The sequence below is a fragment of the Pelecanus crispus genome, chromosome 12 (assembly GCF_030463565.1).
Source record: "Pelecanus crispus isolate bPelCri1 chromosome 12, bPelCri1.pri, whole genome shotgun sequence".
Classification (NCBI taxonomy): Eukaryota; Metazoa; Chordata; class Aves; order Pelecaniformes; family Pelecanidae; genus Pelecanus; species Pelecanus crispus.
Window position 1 is genome coordinate 15,761,278 of NC_134654.1, and position 21,138 is coordinate 15,782,415.

Here is a 21,138-nt window from a genome sequence, read left to right on the forward strand (position 1 = left end):
ACCACGGCATGGGAGCAGGGTTACAAAGCAGTAGGGAACAACCCTGGAGCTGTAAATGTGAGGACCTTGCAGTGACTAGCAGGGTGAGGCTCTGGAATCCCTGCCTGAGAGGGAAGGAAACTGAAACACCTCCCAAACTGGACCCAAGGGTCATGCCTGGCCAGCAAGCTGATGGGGAGATTCATGGTGGTGGCTGAGTGTAGATGGGGCTTTGCAGGAGCTTCTCTGGCCAAGGCAATGGTGGGGGAGAGGAGGTGCTCTCCTGCCAGCACAGCCCATGTGTTCCCAGAAGGCTGCTCTGGTGGGGCTAGAAAACTGATGGCCAAGGCAGAGCTGAGCTGAGCTGAGCTGAGCTCTTCTCCAGGCAGTGGAGGAGAGGTCCCTCTGCCCCACAGCAGGACCTTGGTCTGGACTCAGCCTCCCCAAATGCTCTGGTCCAAACTTTGGCACATGACAAGCATCTTTCCTGCACTTTAAAGCTGTGACTCCCTGAACCACTCTCCCTGCTCTTTGCCTTTTACAATGGGACACTGGCAGCATGTCCTCCCACCTCCTGTTCTGCAGGTTGAACAACGCAGGCAGGCTTTCCTCAATGGGCAAACAGGACAGGTGAGTGCTCCTGTCCATCATTATTCCTGAAACAATCCTAGACTGAAGCTTGTCTTCTCATTCTCTGAGTAACCATATCTTGGCTCAGTCCAGGCAGTTTATCACAACACATTTGGTTGCAGAGTGTACTTTAGAGATTAAAAGATGTTCATAGGAACTAGTTGGTTTTTTCATTTATGTCTTTTCAGATTAACTTTTGCAATGTCTCAGGATTGTTTCACTTTTAAGTCCACCTGTGGACACACAGGCCGTCCCTTCCTGCAAACAGGTGGGTGAATGTCCTGGGAACCTTTTTTTAATCAAAGGAAAGATGCAATGAATCTGGAAACTGACACTAGTGGGTACCGGGAGAAGGATCCAGGGTGCCCCTGGTGAGAGCTCTCCAGCCTGCCTCTGCCACTTGCCTGCAGGCAACAGGAGGTCAGCTGTGGGGGAAGCTCTGCCTGTGCCCACCGTGTGCCTTGCATCTAGCAGCCCACTGCCACAGGGAGCTTGGCTGCTGGAAAATGGAAAGGGGTTTGGGCAGGGTGCCAACTACTGCCTTTGAAGGGGATACTGACCCAAGGAGCAGGGTTTGCAGGATAACAAAGCAAAACCAAAGCCAACAGAAGAAAAAGCCTTCAGAAGAAGGAGACTCCAGCTAGCTTGTTTAGAAATCTTCCAGGAGAAACTGTTGCTGTGAAAGAAATACTTCTGCCCCAGGGCATGGAGCTGATACTGAATGGTTGCAGCTGGGATGGCTATGGCTGCCCCAGCCAGCAAAATCACACAGCAAACTGAGAGCAGATGAGTGGCAAGACAAAGGGGTTTTTAATAATGAATGTGTTGCTGGTAACATAGGTAAGGAAATGTGCTTGCTTACAAGTTTGAAGCTAACAGCATCCCTTTAAATAAGGAAATAACATTTGCTGAGAGGAGAAAGGTATCTGGAAAGCCCTGTACAGCAACGCAGTGTAGCAGCTAACACTACTCTGTTTCAAGTGCTATTAATATTCTCCACGGACCGGCTTCAAAAAATCTCTCACTTAGAAAAAGAAATTCTTTAAAAAATATGCAACCTGTGATCATCTATCCTAGCAGTGCACTGTGACCATTTGTACAATAGAAAAGTGGTGCTTTAAATAGTGAGTTGAAAGCTACTGCCACGTGCTTTATACAGCATGCAACAATGCCAGGAACTGGAGACACAGCAGGGGCTGCAGAGCCTCCTCTGACAGCTCCAGCATCCCACAGGAGCCATGGCCAGGCTGCCCACAGGCCCCTCGCGCCAGACCTCCTCCCCAGCTGCTGTATCTCTCATGTGCTGTCCTTCCAGTAACACAAATATTAAATACGTTCAGTCTGTAAATAGTTTAACAATCTTTGTCAGCAACAATATTTACTTTGGCAAAACCAGAATTGCAAAGAAGTAGAAATGTCCATCAAACAGTCTGCAGTAAGTTCTTTGGTAGAAGCCAAGAAGTGAAGCAAAGGCTCCTTCTCGCTAGAGCCTGAGGAAGTATATTGCACAGAGACTCATAGGAGAAATGCTGGTGACTTTAAACAGGAGGCATCACTGCAGGAGAGGATCCATCTCTGACAGCTTCAGGAGAACTAGCTCTTCCAGGCTCAGTGATTCACAGCTGTTCTCCAGATGGCATTGCTCTGGGCTGAGTGAACAGTGACACTGGAGTAAACTTGGGAAGAAGGGGATGACTGCTGGAGATCAAGGAGGAATGCGAAGAAGGATGGAGGGATGGATGGCAGAGAAGTGGAGGCAACAAAAGCAGATGCTCGCACAAAACCACAGCCATGCAAGGGCCTGCTCAGCCCTGCCCCACATACAGGTCACTGACTGCCTGTTTCTGGCTCCCCCTGCTCCCAGGTCATGCAAGGTGGTGTAGATACATCCTGACTTCTGGCTGTGCAAAGGACAGCACCTCTAAAGCCTGGCTGTATTTTCCATACAATTTGCTCCTTACCTTGGACCAAAACACATCTCTTTGTCTGTACCGCGCTAGCTGGGACATGGCAGCTCCACCAGGATGCCATGTCCCCTTCAATACCTGCACCTGCAGCCTGAGCAGCTGCCTCCGATGTCCAGAGCTCTCTGCTCCAAGGTCACAGGCTTCAGCCTGATTCAGTTCAGACTGCAGCCAGGATGGCTCCTGGGCTTTCAGCCCCCCCAGGCACCATGAGGACATGACAAGGTGCCACCACAAACATGGTGGTCTCCATCTCTTATCCACCTGGAGCAGAGCTGTGCAGGGACTGGGCAACACAGATTTGGGGGCAGGAGGAAGGAAGCAAGGTGAGCCTGGATCTACAGAGAAGTGTGCTTGTTGCCCTGTCTGGGAAGAGCCTCCCTGCTCCTACACCCGCTGGCCTGGGCATGGCCAAAATGATCCCAGCAGTGCTGCTTAAAGGGCTGGACAGGCAGGAGGGGAGTAGAGGCGGGGGCAGCAGCAGGCTCTCCTCTCCATGATTTCCTGTTGCCACCCAGGTGAAGTCTCCTCACCACACAGTTTTATCATGAGCTGCTCCAGTTCTCATGAGAGTGACTGCTAAAAATGGAGGGAAAAAAGATAAAAGAAACAAAACTAAAGTTCTTGTCAATCTAAAGAAGTGTTGTTAAAGGCACTGGTGTCCTCTGTGGGGACGTGTTGATGGAGGAAAACCAAAGTACCGGAGCTGTTGTGCTGTCAATTCGCAGTAACTGGAAATTCAAACAAGTTCATATGCTGGGAAAATGATTCCAGTTTCCCATGGACAAGGCACATTAGCCCTGCATGTTCCCTGGCATGATAGAAACACTGTGCTGGCTGCTGCAGGCCTACAGTATCCTGCCTCCACCACCCTCCCTTTCACCACTGCTGCAGGTGCAGGTCCATGCTGGTGTTTAGATTGAGATCAGCAACATCTAGGAAATCAATGTTGAAGATGCTGGGACCAGCAGGGGTGAGTGAGCCAAAGCCAGTGGCAGAGCTGGGGGGGGTGAGGTCCAGCCACTCCATCGTTTCCCATGGAGACTCAGTGAAACTCATTTGTAAACTGGATCCATCAGCAGGGGAAGGGGAGAGCTGGGTTTCCATGGGCGAGAGGGGAGTCTGTAAAATCTCCTGTGAGGTGAGCAGTTCATCTGCGGCTTTGCTGGAGAACCCCTCCATCATCCCTTCGAAGTGGGACTCTTCTCCCCCCATCTTAAGCAGGGCGATTTCACTGACCCTCCCCAGGGGGCTGTGGGCATTCAGCAGGACCTCGAGGTGAGCATCACTGCTGCCTGGACAGTGCTCGAAGGAGAGCTGGGCTGAGGAGACTTGCTCAAATGCAGTGGATGACTTTGGGAGAGAAGTGCTGGAGTTCCCTGTAGACACTGTTATCTGAGGTACTTTCTGGAGGCAGGACCGATCTTCCTTGGCATTGGCTGGCATTTCTGTCAACAAATGAGAGGGGTTTGAGGTACTCTGGCAGTATCCACCAATGCTGGGCACAGGGGCACCACTACAGCCACCCAGATGGGCTCTTGGGCATGCCTACAAAGACCCTCTCCCTTCTCAGTCCTCTGGGTGTTGCTCACCTACCCTCCCTGTGGGAAGCCTCCTGCTTTCTGACCTTAGCTCCCCTGGTTTTGGACACAGTCCCCAGGGCATGAGCACTGGCAGCTGTCCTCACAGGGCATGGGTTGTGCATGGGAAAGAGCACAGGCAGCACTTTGCACAGGGGACGGCACCAACAGTGCTTTATGTGGGAGATGGCACTGGCAGCACTGGGAATGGTGGGAGACACTGGGGACTCTGCATGGGGATGGTGCTGGCAATGCTGTGCACAGGGCTGCCACCCTGCTGTCCCTTCTCTCTGCACAGTATGCATAGGCGATAACCAAGCCTTGACCACCCCACCAGGTCTGCACGTGTACGAGCTCTGCTGGGGTGCACAGAGTGCACTGAGCCCAGTGGACTGACACTGGCTTGGAGGGGAAGCCCTGGAGGGGAACAGGGAAGCAGTGCGTACCTCCACTCTCAATCAGCACGTCCAGGAGCTCGTCCATCTGCTGACTTCGTGTCATCTGCTGCAGCAAACGACAAAGAGGAGAGTAGAGGGCGTTAGGAGGAGAGTCCCTCCAGCCACAAGCCAGGTAGGTGGCTCTAGACCCCACATATTCCTCCCATGCAGGAGAGCTGCCACTCTAACACAGGGCTGGCAGTGGCTTTCAGGTGAGCACTGCAGGGTCCTGGGACAAGCATGGCGGATTCAGGGAGCACAGTGCCAGGTTCCTCCCACCCTGTTGCCAACCCTCTGCTTAGTGGCTACCACAGACTGCCTCTTCCCAGGGCTGTCAGGACACACTTTTTGGACCCAGCACCTTGCACTGGCATGTGCCTCCCTGCTGCTCCCTGGGGGCAACACATTGTCATCCTCCTCTCCTTGACTGGAGACTGGAAGGACTTTCTGCACACCTCCCTGCCAGCCAGCATAAGCCCATTTTTATCACTGCCAACAGCATCACTCTGTTTTCCTAAAGGCACCATCATGACTGGCACTGAGGCTGCTGACAGACTCTCACAAGAAGTAAGGGGTTCATGGGTGATGGAGATAGTCGTCTCCATGGGAACAGTACTCCAGGGTAAGGCTAAGGGAGGCAGATGGCATAGAGGACATTTTGCTAATGGGCTAAAGAGGGAAGGGCTAATGGGCTAAAGAGGGAAGGTGAGGTTTTCTGGTGACTTGGGAATGCTCAAGAGTCTGTTTCTCACATAGCACTGAGCACCCCAAAGAAGAGTACACCGAAGTCCTGGGGTATTTGTGTGGGATGTCAGGACCCCATGGTGGACTGATGCCTTTCATCAGCACAGAAGAAACTATCCCATCCAGGGTGGTGTCTGATTGCTTTGTGGCAGTGATTCAGCAACTAACTCTTAAAAAAAAGCCCATTCCTTATGGAAACAGACCTGTCCTACCCAGAGACCCCATAATGGGTTGTAACTCCTGCAGATGAGTTACATTAACGGCAAAAGAACACCCTGTGCAGCCCTAGCCCTATAGAAAATACAAATCATGCAGTTCCCTGCTTTACTGCATCCTCATAGGGTGGAGGCTGTTTTACCTCTGAGAGAGCTGGGCTTGACTTACAAAAACTTGAGGATGGAATAGAAAACTTATGACCTGCCTGTGTAGCCATCTGCATGGGGGAAATACAGGGAAAAGGAGTCAATGCACAGGGAGGCATGGCGGGAGGCCCAGCTCTCTTTCACCCCTCTTGAAGCCAGAGTGCTGCTAGGGAAACTAACGGTTTTGTGAGTCAAATCTGCTCAAAGTGCCTGGCCTCTGGGAAGGAGAGAGGGAGGTGAACTATTTCTGTCAGCCTAGCTCTGAGACGCAGAGCCAGGCTGACCTCCAGTTGCTGCTGGAGCACAGGCATGATGCTGCAGAGCATCCTGGTGCTCAGTCCAGCTGTGAATGTGCAGAGCAAGGGAGAGAGAGAAATGGGCTGCTGGTGGTTGGCTGCACCCAGCCAGTGATGCAGCACTTCTCTGGCTGCCAGCTGCCTCCCAGTCCCTTTGCTGGGGACCCTCTCCATCACTACCTGTCCAGGGGCATCTTACAGCCCAGACCAGGGAAGACCACTGAAAAGAGTCACTGCCAGCTCAGTACCTAGGCTTTCCCTGTGCCTGTGCCAAACACCTGCATATCAGTGCCAGCTTTTTGCCAGTCTCCCTTCCAGGAAGGACCTCATCTGAAGGTCCAGTGCTTGCCAGCTGCTGTCCCCATCGCCTCTAGGCCTTTGTGTGCCCTTCCCTACCAGCTGGCCATGGCTGCCTTGTCCCATGAGAGCCAGCACAGCCACGGCAAGCAGGTCAGATCCAGAAGTGAATCCAGGACAGTGGTGAGGCCACTCAACCTGGCTGTGCACATCCTGGACACCTTTCTGTGGAGGGCAGCTGGTAGGAACAGTGTCCCTGGCTTGGGGGGAATGGCTCTTGAATGCTGGGCACAGAGAGGGAGCTGTTGTTGAAGAGGGACCCTCACCCCCAGGGAACCCCTTGCAGGCAGCAGAGGAACGCCCAGGATGGGTGGTGTCACAGCTGGGATGAGCTGCAGGACACTGTGGGGCCATGCCCTCTGTATGCCCCTTGCACTGGGGCAGTGAGGAAAGAGCTGGAAATGCCCCCACAGTGTCACTGCTCCCTGCTGATGCTTGCTGACCACTGCGTGGTCTTCCAGAGCAGCCCCACTGCCTTCTCGTGGAGTATCTCACCTCACAGCATTGTGTCCCACTGCCTATTGTACCCACAGCTCTGCCCCATTGCCCAGCTCTTCTCTACAGCTCCGTGCCCCACTGCTGAGGTCACCCACTGCATCCTACTGCCCACTGCATCCCCTGGTCTCTGCCCTACTGCCCAGCTTATCCACAGCACTGCTCCCCATTTCCCATCTCACCCAAAGCAACATTCCCCATTGCCCATTTCACCTCAGCAGCAAGCCCCACTGCCTACCTCACCCTGACAGCACTAAACTCCACTGCCCATCCCACTGGCAGCACTCTGTTTCTCTGCCCCTCTCACCGAACATTGCTTCCTATTGCCCACCTCACTGGCAGTGCTGTGTGCCAACTGCCCACGTCACTTATCTCACAGTCCTCTGAATGGCTTAGAGACAATGCTGCATCCCACTTTATGCCACCTTGCAGCACTGTACCCCAGTGCCCAGCTCCAGCTGCATGCTGCTCGGTGTGCTAGCTGCAGGAATGTGATTCATGTGCTGCCCTGCTTGAGCGCTGGGTGTTTCACAGTGGCTGTTGCTCTGCTGTGCAGCTGTTGTGCACTCAGGGTGCACTTGCTGTACATCTTCCCTGCATGCAGTAGCCTTGCACCACTGTGTGTGTTTTACAGGCTGTATAAGTGTTGCTGCTGCCTGGGAAACCCTGGTAGGGTGTTGGGATGAATGGGGCTGCAATCAGCAGCACCTTGTGCTGCTTTTGTGTGTTGGAAGCATGTGCCCCTCTCCAAGCTTTCATACCTGTCCAGAGGGCTGAGTGAGGAGTGGTGGGTACTGAAGGGACAACTTTCTGCTGTGCTGGTTCCCTAGTGGGGAGGTACAAGCTCTATCTGACTGCAGACCCCTGCTCTATCTTCCCAAGAAAAGGCTTCCCATAAGACGGGGATAACTGCCCTCCTTCAACCCAGTTGTCAAAATCCGTCATATGCTGCTAGGAGCCGCAATGGCTCAGCAAGATGCTGAAAAGCCCTGCAACACTGCAGCAGGGCTCTCCCAGGGATGTAGGAAGCTGTGCCAGGGGCTCAGGGATCTGTGCCAGTGCTTCCCTGCTATGGATAGAGCTGTGCCAGGGCTCCATGGGGCAGGGGGAGCTGTGCCACGACTCCCCCAGGGGCACAGTTGTGCCAGGGCCTCCCCCTGAGGGGAGAGGCAGCTGAGTTAGAGCTCTTTTAGGGCAGAAGAAGCTGTGCCAATGCTCCCCCAAGGCAGAGGGAGCTGTGCCAGGAATCCTCCAGGGGCAGAGGGAACTGTGCCAGTGCTTAACCAGGGGCAGAGGAAGCTGTGCCAGGTCTCCCCAGGGAAGAGGGAGCTGTTCCAGGGCTCCATGGGGCAGAGGAAGCTGTGCCAGGACTCTCCCAGGACACAGGGAGTTTTGCCAGTGCTCACCCAGGGGCAGAGAGAGCTGTGCTAGGGCCCCCTGGGGAAGAGGGGAGCTGTGCCAGAGCTCCCCCAGGGCAGAGTAAGCTGTGCTAGGGCTCTATGGGGCATGAGAGCTGTGCTGTGACCCCCCCAGAGCAATTGGGTGCAGTAGCAGCAGGGGTCCCCAGGAGGTGCCCTGCAATAGACCCTGCAATGCCATCAGCTTCCAATCTGTTGTCCATCTGGGCTACTCTCTGCCTTTGCAGGCAGCCCCACATGCTGCTATGGCCACCTGAGTACCCACTGTGGGTGCCAGCAGTGCTGGTCTGATAGGAGAGGGGTCAAACTGGGATGTTTGACTGACTGCCCACAGACACCAGCGCGTTCACCACTGCAGTGCCATCTGGGCTGCTCTCCACTTACCGATGCTGTGCGAAGGCAACTGTTGGTCTGCGGGGACGCGCTGCGCCCTTCTGCTTGTGAGCCAGGGGACACTGAGAGGAGATAGTGGCTGTTGGGGGATGGCGGCAGACTGATGTGCTGGGGGCTCTTTGCAGCCCCGAGTGGAGAGTGCTGGGGGGAGCACTGTGGGCTCAGGAATGTTGAGGAGGTGATGGCGCTTTGTCCTGCTGTCTCCAAGCAGTGGCTATTTACAATGTGAGGCAGCTGCGGCACCCCACAGTTACTTAACTTATCTGAGCTGCTGGCTTGGCCTTTCAAGGCCGTTTGTTTGGATGCAAAAGGACAGCTGGACACTGCATTTTCTTGTTTGATGGGGACACCAAAGAAATGCTGAGTGGGCTGCTGCTTCTCCTCAAGCCCATTGCTTCTCTTACGCTTCTGGAGCTGCATCCGTAGCTCCTCCACCTGCCTCTGCTCTTGCTGTAGCTTCCATGTCAGTTCATTGATGACCTTTTGCTTCTCCACCAGCATCTTGTCTTTCTCTGTGTCAATCCCTTCCAGCTCCAGCTGGATGCTCCCTCCATTCATGCTGCTCATGAGGCTTTCTTCGGCACTGCCATGAACTGGAGATGGCTGGAGACCGAACTGTGGAGAAGACATGGGCCCGTCATTGAATGTGTCTGGCAAAGAGCCACTCACAGAGAGATCAGAGGAGGCTGGAGAGATGGGTGGGGTGGAGCTGGTGCTGCCAAAGTGATAGAAGCCATTTGATAACATGCTGGTGGAGGACTGCGATTGGTAACTTGACAGGGTGCTTGTCGGAGTGACTGGGAAGGTGACGGTGGTGATCTCACTGAAGTTTGGCACTGTGTTGCTGCCACACTCCTGGAAGGGCCGCAGCCGTTCCATCAGTGCTGTTTTGGTACCTGACACAGGCAGGCCTCGTATTCGGAGCTGCTGTCGCAGTTCTGACACCTAGAAGGAAAGTCAACAAAGATCAGTCCCAATGGCAGATGAGTGTTTAGAAACCCAACATTTCTAACAAGGAGTCTCAGATCACAGGCTCCCAGCTTCCTGCTTTAAAGCTGTGACCCCCCAGATGATCACTTTCTCACCTGTAGTCACCATGCACAGCTCTGACCACTGCACATCCTGCTGGACCTTGACCTTTCCTAACAGGAAAACCTTCCTTCTTCCTCCAGGAACTGTAACTGCACTCCATGAACCAGCAGTGGTCCTTGGGCCATGGAGCTAATCCAAGATTCCCTTCCTAGCAGGAGGTTTCTACATGAGCAGAGGACTTTCACACAGACCAGGAACTAGCTGATGGCATCCTTTAGCTCAGAGAATGTGACCACGTACCTGGGAGGCAGATACTCCATGTTCAGGCATCTGCACACGGTTCAGGCATCTGAGCCGGGGGATCACTAGGGCCAAACTCATGTTATTTCTACCTCATCTTATTTCTTTCTCTAATAATGAGTGTTGCCCCCAGGTCTCTGCTCCTAAGGACTTGGCCTTCCCCATGGCTGAGGCTCCATTTGCAAAGTATAAAAGAACCATTGATGTGAGAGATTCCCCCTTATGCCCTGCCTGTCTTGCCTACATGAGAGATTTAGGTATTGTTCAAAGCAGTGCTTGTAGCTGAAGACTCCAGGAGATACCTGATTGTGCAGAGAGCTGAGCTGGCCTGGCTGCAATGACGACTGAGAAGCTAAGTCACTAAGCGGAGGCCATGCTGACCTCCTAACTTCTGGCTGATCTGCTAGCAGCATCCATGATGTTCACCATAAAACCACAGAAGGTATGGAGCCATGAGCTGCAGGAGCAGCAGCACAGATCTTCTTTTAGTCCTCAGCCTCGTGGCCTGACCTGGAGCCATCTCAAGTTATATCTAAGGTTTGATGATACATGCGCTGGAGCAAGGCACCCACACGCCACCTGCAGAGCAGCAAACCTGTGTTTTCAGTTACCATCATGGTGACCAATTCCTGACCCAGCGTGATGTACTCCTGGGTTTGCTCACAGCATGGTGGTTCTGGTTTGCTGATCTGTAACACACAGTCACTCCCAGACAGCTTATTCTGTGGCACTACACTGCATGCTTCAAGGGTAGTAAAGCACATTCAGGCTATAAGATTCTGCTCCTGCGGTGATAAAGTTTGCACTCACTTTCAGATCATCCAGGTTAGACGGCAGAGGGCCTGGCTTGATAGAGGAGACACAAGTCTGGCCTGAAAAGGTGGTTTTCACAGGAGAAAGAGGGGTGTTGTTGACAGAAGTTGAAGAATTTGAACTTTTGACCATTTGCTCATTTGATTGCCTGAAATAACAAAGGAGATTTGGAGTAACTTGTCTGCCCCCCTGGGGTCTCTGTGCCCAGTGTACCATCTCTCTACTCCCTTGGGGCTGCTATTTCCTGTATGAGACCTGAAGGACCACCAACCCCAAGAAAAACCAGGCTGAGTGGTAAGGAGATTGTTGGCGACCCACCAGCAGGTCACAGGTGCCCCAACCAGTGCACAAAGCCAGAACAGCTTTTTAGGAGACTGTGCTATGTTCCCGAGCTTTTATGTTTCACTTGCATGCATCTATCCCCCTTGCACTGGAACAAATGGGTATGGGAGGGGAAAGTTTGGAGGAAGACAGGGCTAAATCCTGCTACTGGCACATTGCCACTCACTTTAGCTGGCCTTGGTGCATCCCTGGGTAGCTGAAGTGCTGCTGCTGCTGTTGCTGCTGCTGCTGGCTGAGGATCTGGAGCTGCAGAAAGAGCTGCTGCTGCTGGAGGAGTCTGGCATACGCAGAGTCCATGGGTGGAGGGGACTTCTCTGCCTTCTGGTCTGGAGGGATGTACTGGTGATACTTCAGCTTCTTCACCTTGGGCTTGGTGTCCTTGGGCTTTTTGTGACGGTTCTTACTGTCACTGGAGGATTTGGACTGTTGGTCCAAGAAGGAAAGAAATTAGCTGGGAGAAGAGCTCCTGCCACCCCCATGAGAACTCAGAGGCCTGGGACAGAGAGAGGGCAGCTCCTGCCAGTATCCTGACACTCCAGCTCCAAGAGCCACTGAGCCTGTGTGTGGGGTACTCCCTCAGGGTCATGTCTCATCTCAGTTGTGCTGGAGAGCACATGAGATGGAGAATGAACCTTCTTGCCTGGAAGGTATTTAAGTGTTGCCTTGTATCTCCTTCTGCTCCTTGCCCCAGGGGAGGTTTCCAGGGCAGGACCTAGGCAATCAACTCTTGCAGGGTGCAGTACTACATCTTATACCATTATAAAATGAGCCAAATTGCAGTTTTTGACAACAAGGTTTTTCTCCCTGCAGTATTCCAAGCCTTAAGGCCAAACCCCCAGACCTCCCACACATGCTGGGTGCAGCACACAGGCACTTCAGGCTTGGATCCAGCCAGGTGCCCTTGGCTTGTTCCCTTTCCTGGGGAGCCTGGAGGCACAGGCATTACCTTCACGGCAGAGGGCACTGGGAGGGGTGGGCTCTCCTGCCCCGCTGCCTGCTTGGGGCTGTTGCACTGGCTGCCCTGCCCCAAGGCCAGGTCCTGTACATGGCCATCGGTGCCATGGTGATCCTGCAAAGGAGAGATGAACCATATGATGGAAGGAGGGATGTGGGGCCGGTACCAGGGGCTGGCCAGCCTGGACATCCTCTGCCTGCAAGGGGCACGTGGTATCCCATTCCCCCTGCCCCATGTGGTTCCCAGTCCCCCAGTCCATCCCAGATACCTCAGTCCATCCCAGTCCCCCCATATATATCCCAGCCCACTATCCCCACTTCTCCCAATCCCCTCCCAGCCCCTCTGTCTCACCAGTCCATCCCAGTCTACCCCAGTCTCCAAGCCCTCTCCATTTCCTCCTCAGCCCTGTACCTTTGTCCTGCCCAGCACACCGCTGGCCCCTCAGTGTCCTCCAGACTAGCCCAGTCTCTGAAGTCCACTGCTGGCCTGCCCCAGTCCCTCCAGTTGCTCCCACCCCAGTCCTCCCAGTCTCCCCACCCCTCACCCAGCCTAGGATAGTCTCCCCAGTCCCTCCCAGTCTACCCAAGCCTAGGCTAGTTTCTCCAGTCTCTCCCCCTCCCCGGTCCACCCCATTCCCCCCAGACTCCCCAGTCGCTGCAGTCCCGCACTCCATGCCGGCCCCTGCGGCTCCCCGGCGGCTGCAGTACCCATGCCGGTCAGCAGGGGGCGCGGCGGCCCCGTGCAGCGCCGTGTCCCTCCACGCGGAGCCGTGGGCCCCCGCCCCGGCCACGAGGCGAATTCCTTGGCCTGGGCCTCCCGTCCCGTCCCCCAGCGCTCCCCAGGGAGGCAGGGTGCCGTGGGCCTCACCTGAGGTGCCCTGGCAGGGGCGGCTGAGGCTGGCTCCGTGGCCTTGGTGCCAGCCACTGACTCCGTGGAACCTGGGGAGTCCTCACTCCTGGCCTGCTCTGGAGACAGCCCGTCGTTGCTGCTGTCCTCTTCGAAGGCGAAGGCGTCGTCCGACTTGGGGAAGCTGACCTGGGTGCCTGCCAGGAGAGAAAGGGTGATTGTCAGGGCCCTGTCCTGCTGGAAGGGGGATGGGCATGGCAGTGGAAGGGATGGGGTGAGCCTTGTGGGATGCCTCTGCATCTGAGCCTACCTCTGCCAGACCTGGCTGTGGGTGAAGGACATGGTGCTCAGAGAGCTCAGGCACCTCCTCCTGTCCCCAGCCATGCGCAGGGGCATCTCTTGGGTATGCCCCCATGGCTGAGGCTGGTGGGAGAGGAGGTGGCATCAGCTCCTAGCCTGTGCCATGGGCCATGTTGCTTGGGAGAGGGAGAGAGGAGGCCTCCAAGGAGCCTGGCCCACCAGGGGCAGGAGGCTTTTCGCAGGCAGGTGGGGCTGGCGCAAGAGTGGCTCTGCTGTCCTCCCCCACCATTGGGCTGAGATGGGGAGAAGGTCGTTAGAGTCACCCTCCCCATCAGCTGAGCACCCCGACCCCAAGCCCACACCACACGTGGGACCCTGCCCTCAGCAGAAGAACTGAGGTTGAAATCCACCTGGAGAGTGACACATCTGTTCATGGCACAAAAACCAACATGCATGGACCTGACTGCAGCTGAACAGAGGCTTCCAGATCCTGTCTCTGTCCACAAGCTTCACCCACACTACACGCTTCAAACCACTACCATTGCCTCCTGACCGTCCCAGGCATTGCTTGTCCCCCCTGCAAAGCTCCCGACACACTATCTCCTACTCAGATGGGCAAGAGCTCTTGACCCCTGGCTTTTGCTGATAAATAAAGTGCTGAAAAAGAAACGGTCTCATGTGAACCTGGGGAGGGCTGCAGGTAGGGGTAGAGGAAGAAGCAGTGCAGCCACACTTGTAATCTCCTCGTGCTCGTGTCTGGCATTTGTCAGGCAGCTTGGCATGCCGATAGTGAGGTGACAAATGGGGAAATAGGAGGGGTCTGGGGACAAGCTTCCACCTGTCCCTGCTGCTGGTCTAGCAATGTGTGCCTTTTCACTGACACACACTCTCCTGCCCTGACCCCTGCCCCTATCTGAGAGATAAGGGTTATCTCCGCTTGCTCTGGCTCGTGGTGCCAGGGTGGGTGAGGAAGCCCTGGCTCCCCACCCCAAGCTGCTGCCCAGCCACCATATGGGGTGGGGATATGAGAGCAACTGTGTCCTGTGGAGAGCATCTCCTCCCCAGTCTCCGGGGCAAGGGTTCCTCATATGTCCCTGGAAATAGGGCCTGCCCCCTTTCCATCAAAGGCAGCACCCAAACTGGGTCTTCCCTGAGGAACTGCAGCACTGCATGGTTTACCACCTGGGCTGGGTCGGAGCTGCAGACAAGTGTGGACATCCTCGCCTGGGAAAAGTGATACCAAGCAAAGGGGACTTGTGGATCTGCAAGACTCCTGCTAGGCTGGCATTTAATAAGCATGCGTTGAGAAAACCAGGAGCTCAGGGGACCTTCAGGACACAGTGGCAGCACAGAGCATGACAGGAATGTGCTGCATCCTGCTGCTTGATACCGGGGGCCTGTGCCGGGTGGGGAATGCTGCCCTTATCTGTCCTGCTCTTGCCCAGTCTGGGGCTGACCATATTCTTTCATGATCCCATGTCTCTGCTGTAATCTCAGGCAAAATAGTGTTGCTCAGGCCTGTTTCTAATGCACTGGGTATTGTCCTCTCAAGTGTATTGGACAAAGTGATGACAAGGACCTAGTAAAAAAAGGTTCTTATATCACTGCTCAGCTATGTAGGGCACTGGTGGCCTCCTGTCACTGGGATGTTAGGGCTTTCAGTTGGGGTCTGGCACTTTCTGCTCACCCTGCCGGAGGTGATTAGAGGAACACGTCAGCTGAACTTTCCACTGTATAAACAGCTGAGATTCCAAGGTTAAAGTAAAATGATTTTAAAACCTGTCATCTTTCTGGTATTGCGAAAACAAAAGGCTTAACGCTCAGAAGTGCCAGTGCTCATCTCTGCTCTGTGTTCAGCCCTTTCCCCCAAACCATGAGCACCACAAGGCACCTCCGGCTCCAAAAGTCAGCTCAAGGATCTTTCAGCCTGGGCATTTTTTCTACAGAAACCTGAGGGCTGGGATTGTATTCCTGGTGTGGGTGCACCACCTTCTTCTCATGGCACCCAACAGGACTAAGTAACTTCATGTTTGACCCTAATGTGCTGTGTGTTTCACCCTAAATGGGATAAAACTGGTTTACAAGACACTTTTTTCTTTTTTTTTTTTTTACCGGCAATGTGATAGAAGAGCATTGCAAAAAGGAGAAATTTAAAACTGAGCAAATAATTTTAAGCCAGACTTTTTGTTTTTAACAATTTTGTCCCGTAAATCTGTTTACCACAAGCTCCTGACAAGGCAGCTGGAGAGAAACTCTGTTCAAACATCAAGCACATTTGCCCAGCCTCCAAGCCTCAGCTCCAGTGGATAAAGTCATGCTCAGACTACCTTGAATGTTTATAAAGGGGGGGATTTTTTTTTAACCTTTTTTTTCCCACTCTTCTCTCCTTTGATAAGTAGCTGGGGAGCTTTTACTTGAACTCTCCTTAAAAATTCATCTTCACGCAGAGTCCTGGAACATTTCACGTTCAAATGCAAGAGCTGTGAAATACTGGAAATGGAGCAGCTCAAGAACCAGCCTAGAGAAGCTGCTCTATGAACTCTTCTTGCACATCACAGTGGGAAAACCAAGAGCAGGAACAATTGCAGGGCAGGACAGCGCGGTATCTGAGCCTGGAATATTTCATGTCGTTTACACTGGTTTCTGAGATGAAACAAAAGTCAAAGTGCTTCCTGTTTCAATTCTCATTTTTGGCACCACTCCTGTCGTTCAAAGACCCCTCCTGTCCCAGGGCCCTGCCACTGTCCCCAGCTTGCTCTGAGCACCAGAACAGGCACTTAACATAGGATTATGCCAATGGAAATAATCCCATGAGTTGAGGAACGAGGAGCAACAGAACAAGGAGTTCCCAGGAGGCAGAGCATCTCTCAGTGCCTCACTTGAGACCCAAGGGCCAATTTGGACAAGTGGAGATGGCCCCAGGCTTCAGAAATATGGGCTGCTGTCCTGGCACTGCAGGACCCTGCTCACTTTCTTTCTCCTTCCTCTTCTTTTGGACCTCCCTGTCCTGGCACTGGGGGCTGAGTCAAAATCTGAGTCACCTTTTTGCTTTGTGTCAGCTCCCCCACCAGCCTTCCTCTGGCAGCACAGGGGTAATAATTGCGGAGGATTCTGCCTCCCTCCTCTGGCTGAGGGGTAAGTAAGTGATGGAAAAAAAACAAACTTAGACATAAGTCAAGCGCTGGGTAGTGGTAGGTAGGAGTGTACCCTGCTTTGGGGTGCAGGCTGCTCCTCGTATTCCCCAGCAGTCTAGCACCCCAGGGATGCTTCCCTACCCCAGTGATGCAGCATCCTTCTCTTTTGGGCCTTGCATACCACTAACATCAGTGGAAAAAAAAAGGAAAAAAAAGTTCAGCCTTGCTGAACTGGGGCCACTTCACCCCCACCTACTGGGATGTAAAAGCTTGGCAGGGCACAAGTGGAAGAATCCAGGTTGGCCTCACAACGACACATGTGCACCCAGGTCCTCTCCCACACGAGGGAGGAAGGAATGTCCTCTCTCCAGCAGTATCATTTACATGCACAAAGCCTTGGGGAGGGAAGGGGTTTAAGAGGAGGTTCTTTCTGAGGAGACATGGCTGAGCAATTGTGCATGTTTCTGTGGTCATTGCTCTAAGAAGATGAGAGCTCTCTTTTCATAGGTCTGGATAAGACAGCACAGGCTGTGCTGGACTGGGCTGCTTACTGTGCAAATAATAAAATTTAAGCAATAAATGCAGCTCTTAAGTCCAGGCCAGTTACTTCCTGCAGTTGCTGCGGTACATCCTCATAACTTTGCCAGCTCCTGCCCCATTCCATGCACACAACATAACACGCACGTTTACTTCCACTACCTTTTATGGCCTCTTTCACAGCTGAGTCGACAGGAATAATATTCTTCTCCACCAGCTCCAAAGGACCAGGCCTGAGAGCAATCTTTTCATTGAGATCATCTGCCAGTCGGGCTCTTTTCAGCTTCATTTGAGTAGACTGAATGGACCCCTCTGCAGCTGAGTCTAAAAGGCCAAATGGAAGGCGTCAGTTCAGGACTTGGGGCATCTGTAAGCTCAGTGCTCAGTGAGAATGTGCTTCCCCTTCAGCACAGCCTTTATGGACTGCGGCCCACACCTAAGTATGGCTCTACACAGCAGCAGCTGCTCTGAGGCTGGGAGGCAGGAAGCTGGGCTGGATGGGGCTGGTGGTGTTTGGGACATGGCTCCTCCTCTGAGCCTTAGGTACAGCTTCTCCATTCCCAAGCAAGAGCTTCTGTCTACCAGCCTAGGCTTGCAAAACCAGCCTGCACATGGAGCATCCTCCCCAAGGCCCAGGAATGATCTGCAATGGAAACTTCATTAACAAGCTGCAACTAACATGAGGGTCAAAGTGGACTCCAGCTCCTGCCTGCCAGGAACCCATTGGCCCTTGTGGGCTAGTGCAGATGGATCCCTACTTCTGGGGAACAGCTGGAGAAAAGAACCATTAACAGTGTTTGACAGCTGGAGTAAATGGCTTACACTGGATGATCAAAAGCTGAGTCTTTGGGAATGGACATTTGGAGGTGGCATGACTACAGTGCTCCAGACCTTCAGGAGAAAAACAAGCCAGAGAGGAGCATAACAAAGGCAGCTAGATCTGGAAGCTACAGCCCTACCAAACCCAGCTGAGAAGTCCCCAGTTATTGAATGGTAACTGAAGAGTAGTCAATTAAACAGAAAGATTTCCTGAACAAAGGTGATCTAGTTTCTCTGGTGGCATAGGCATAAGTAGTGAGGGAGCGGGATTCTAAACTAGACCACGCCTATACCCTCAGGAGTCTAAAGTAAGAAGGGCTGCATCTAGGTTGTGCTATCTTCAAAGACTGAACACTCTTCTAGAATAGATACTGTAAACAACACAAGCTATAGGGCTTGATACCAGGGAAAAATTCTCTGCAGGAGGTCAGGACAGCTGATCTAGGGTCAATTCTGGCCTCAGACTATACAGGGCAATGAACACACATGAGCTCCTTGAGGTAAACAGTAACAGAAGGTGTGCCTTTAGATGATGCAAAATGTCTCAGCTGGCCAATTTCAATTACCTCTAGGTCCTGTTATGAATCAAATGGATATGTAAGTCCATGATATGGCAGGGCACACCTCCACAAAATGCAGAGCATGATGGACAGAGGTGTGAGCAGATGCTCTGGCTGAGAGGTGTGTGTTGGGGAGCACAGTCAGCTTGCTCAATACACAGCCAGGCAGTCTGCTTCACCTCTCTTCTGGCTGTGTCTGGCTGGCCCTGTCCATGCCTGGTGACTGCAGCTGCCTCCACACCTGGTTTACAGCCCCCAGGCCCCAACTCCAGTCTGTATTGCTTCTATTATTTAACCTAAGGGAAAGACACTTTCCACCTGTTAACCAAGCAATGGTGCTAGCTCATTTTAGGGATGGAGACCCAAGGGAAAAGCAAGGCAGCAACACCGATCCGGCATAAGTCCCTGGCTCAGCCCTCCTGTGTGCTGGAGGGAAAAAAATATGGACATCATCCATGCTGAGAGCAGAGGCCAGCATTTACAGTTGCCAGAGTGATCTGCTTCTTCCAGGCAACTGACAGGACTCGAGGAGAGAGGCTGCACATCCTCCCTGTCTCTAAGGAGCTTGTTAGCTCTGGAGATAAGAAGGGACCCCACAGTGTTCTGCTGTCTGTGATGGGATGCAGCAGAGCTGTGCCAGCTCTCTGGCTGGGAGGGGACACCAGGATGGGAGAGGGGAGAGCTGCTGTGGCTCATGGACTGACAGCATAGCTCACCCTTTTCATATGGCTGTGCTTGGGTCATTGACTGCATCACCATGAATTATCCCATAAAATATCCAGAATTATGGCAAAACAAAAGATGTCCATCTGTGGGGGGGTATTGCAAGCCACCCGCTAAGAGATTTCAGCATCCTGGAGAACAAATGCCCCGTGTATGCTTTTCATGAGGATCAGATGTTGGCACCTCTGTCTAACAGAGTCCTCTCTCACAGCTGTTCTCTACCCCACTGTCCTCTAGAGCATCTTATACTGGACCCTGCCAGAGATGGGACAAAGATTAGATGGCCTTGGGTCTGCTTCTGTCAGGGAATAAATGTGTGTCCTGCCTCCTGAAGACCAGGTCTGGACTGAATTTCATACATGTGTCACATTTGAATCTGCCTCTCATGAGCCGCTGGGACAAAGTTAATCATGATGAGAGTCCTGAAGAGAACCCAAGTGGGGCAGGAGAGACCTGAGTCACAAGGCAGGAGACACAAGGAGTATGTGGGAGAAGCTCAGACAGTCTTACCTTGTAAAATGTGCATATTGACCAGGTCTGATCGCTCAGGCCTGCTTCTGATCTTGTGCTTGAGATAATCTTCAGTCTGCAGAACACAAACGCAGAGAGTTACCTGGCTAGAGCAGCAATAAGGTACAGAGAGTATCTGCCCCTGTGTCATTCAATGGTTCTTTTGGATTTATTACAAGCTGGGTTGAGTGAGCTCCTAAATGGCAATTTTTTTTTTTTTTTTTTTTTTTCCACTGAGACACTGGCTTGTTCTTAGGCAGAAGTTCTTCAGAAAGGGAATAATGCGCATAGAGCTGCTGACTGTTCACTATACCCACTTCTCAGCTGTGTTCTTTCCAATTTCCCTTGGGCTTCTGATGCCTGAAGTGTTATGACAGCTCACGGGAAGGATGAGACCTATTCACTGGGGGTGGTGGATCTGCTCCTAGCTTAGCATATCATGTTGCCTTTGAGAGCTGCATCAAGGGAGCTCCAGAGTGTACTGTTGGCAATGGCTTCTGTTGGAAGCCTGGCACTCTGGGGTGAAATATAAGGCTGAGCAAGTCATGAAGATACCCAAACTCTCTACCCAGGTCAGTCATGAGGCTTAGCCTTCCTGCAGTCCTTCAGCCCCTGTGCTCTGTGGTTCCTCACCCCAGCTATGATGTGGAGTTGGGAAAATCCACTTTGCAGATCACTGCAGCTGAGCTTGTGATGAACACGGTCCTGGAGCCTTGTGCCAACTTCCCCTTGCCTTGAGGAACAGAAAGGCATGCAGAAGTACAATAACGCCATCCATTAGGGCCAAGGAAGTCAGTGTTGAGGGCAGCTGACCACAAGAATACAAATATAAACTTGTCCCCTGGTGAAGAAAAGTTAGAGCACAACTTGGACAAATTATTAGCTGTTTGCTAAAGTTGAGATACAAGAAGAAATAGTGAAAAAACTGTACAGAGTTCAAAGAGGTTAAAATCTTAAGGATAAATATAAAAGAATAGTACAAGCAGCTGGAGAAAACTGGAAAACCCACAGTACAAAATGTACAGGATTATGAGAAAAAGATTTTATAAGGACTTCTGTAGCCGGGACAAGGCAATGGAAAGTGATGTCTGTGTTCCATAAACAGGAGAAATAATTGTGCAAGCTGCTGAGATGGCTCCAGGATTTAATGCCTTTTTAAACTATCCTCGCTAAAAAGATAATTGGCTATTTATCAATCAGATGACTAAGCCAAGAACCTTCAGCAATAAAAGAGAAGAAGCTCCAGTTTTCAGGTTGGAGAACAGGTTGGAGAATACTCAGATGAGTTAAATGTTCCCAAAAAGTTTGAGATACACAAGGCTAGAGTAATAGGAACTATCTGTGGGTCTCCAGGAAACTGGGCAAGGGGGAGCATAATTTCTTGCTTTAAAAGACACGGGGAGAAGAAACCAGGAAATTATAAACCAGTCAGCAAGATATTGGACCAAGTAATCAAACAATCTATATAAATGGTTTTTGAAGATAGCAAGGAGGTAAGTAACAGCCAGGGTGGATTAATCAAGAACAAACCACATCACACCAACCTAATTTCCTTCTATGGAGAGATGACAGATTTCTGTTACAGGAATAAGCAATTAATGTCATGTAGCTT

The 21,138-nt window shown here is 52.4% G+C and overlaps 1 protein-coding gene across 1 annotated transcript; it reads right to left on the minus strand.

Annotated features, from left to right (window-relative positions):
- Window positions 1–3,452: 3,452 nt before the first annotated feature.
- Window positions 3,453–19,557, minus strand: MYOCD (myocardin). Its single transcript, XM_075719760.1, is given in 10 exon segments — window positions 3,453–4,021; window positions 4,600–4,657; window positions 5,639–5,767; window positions 8,647–9,600; window positions 10,798–10,948; window positions 11,309–11,565; window positions 12,089–12,211; window positions 12,965–13,140; window positions 17,077–17,238; window positions 19,527–19,557. Coding segments are annotated over 10 exon segments (2,595 nt in total). The 5' UTR covers window positions 19,543–19,557.
- Window positions 19,558–21,138: the final 1,581 nt, after the last annotated feature.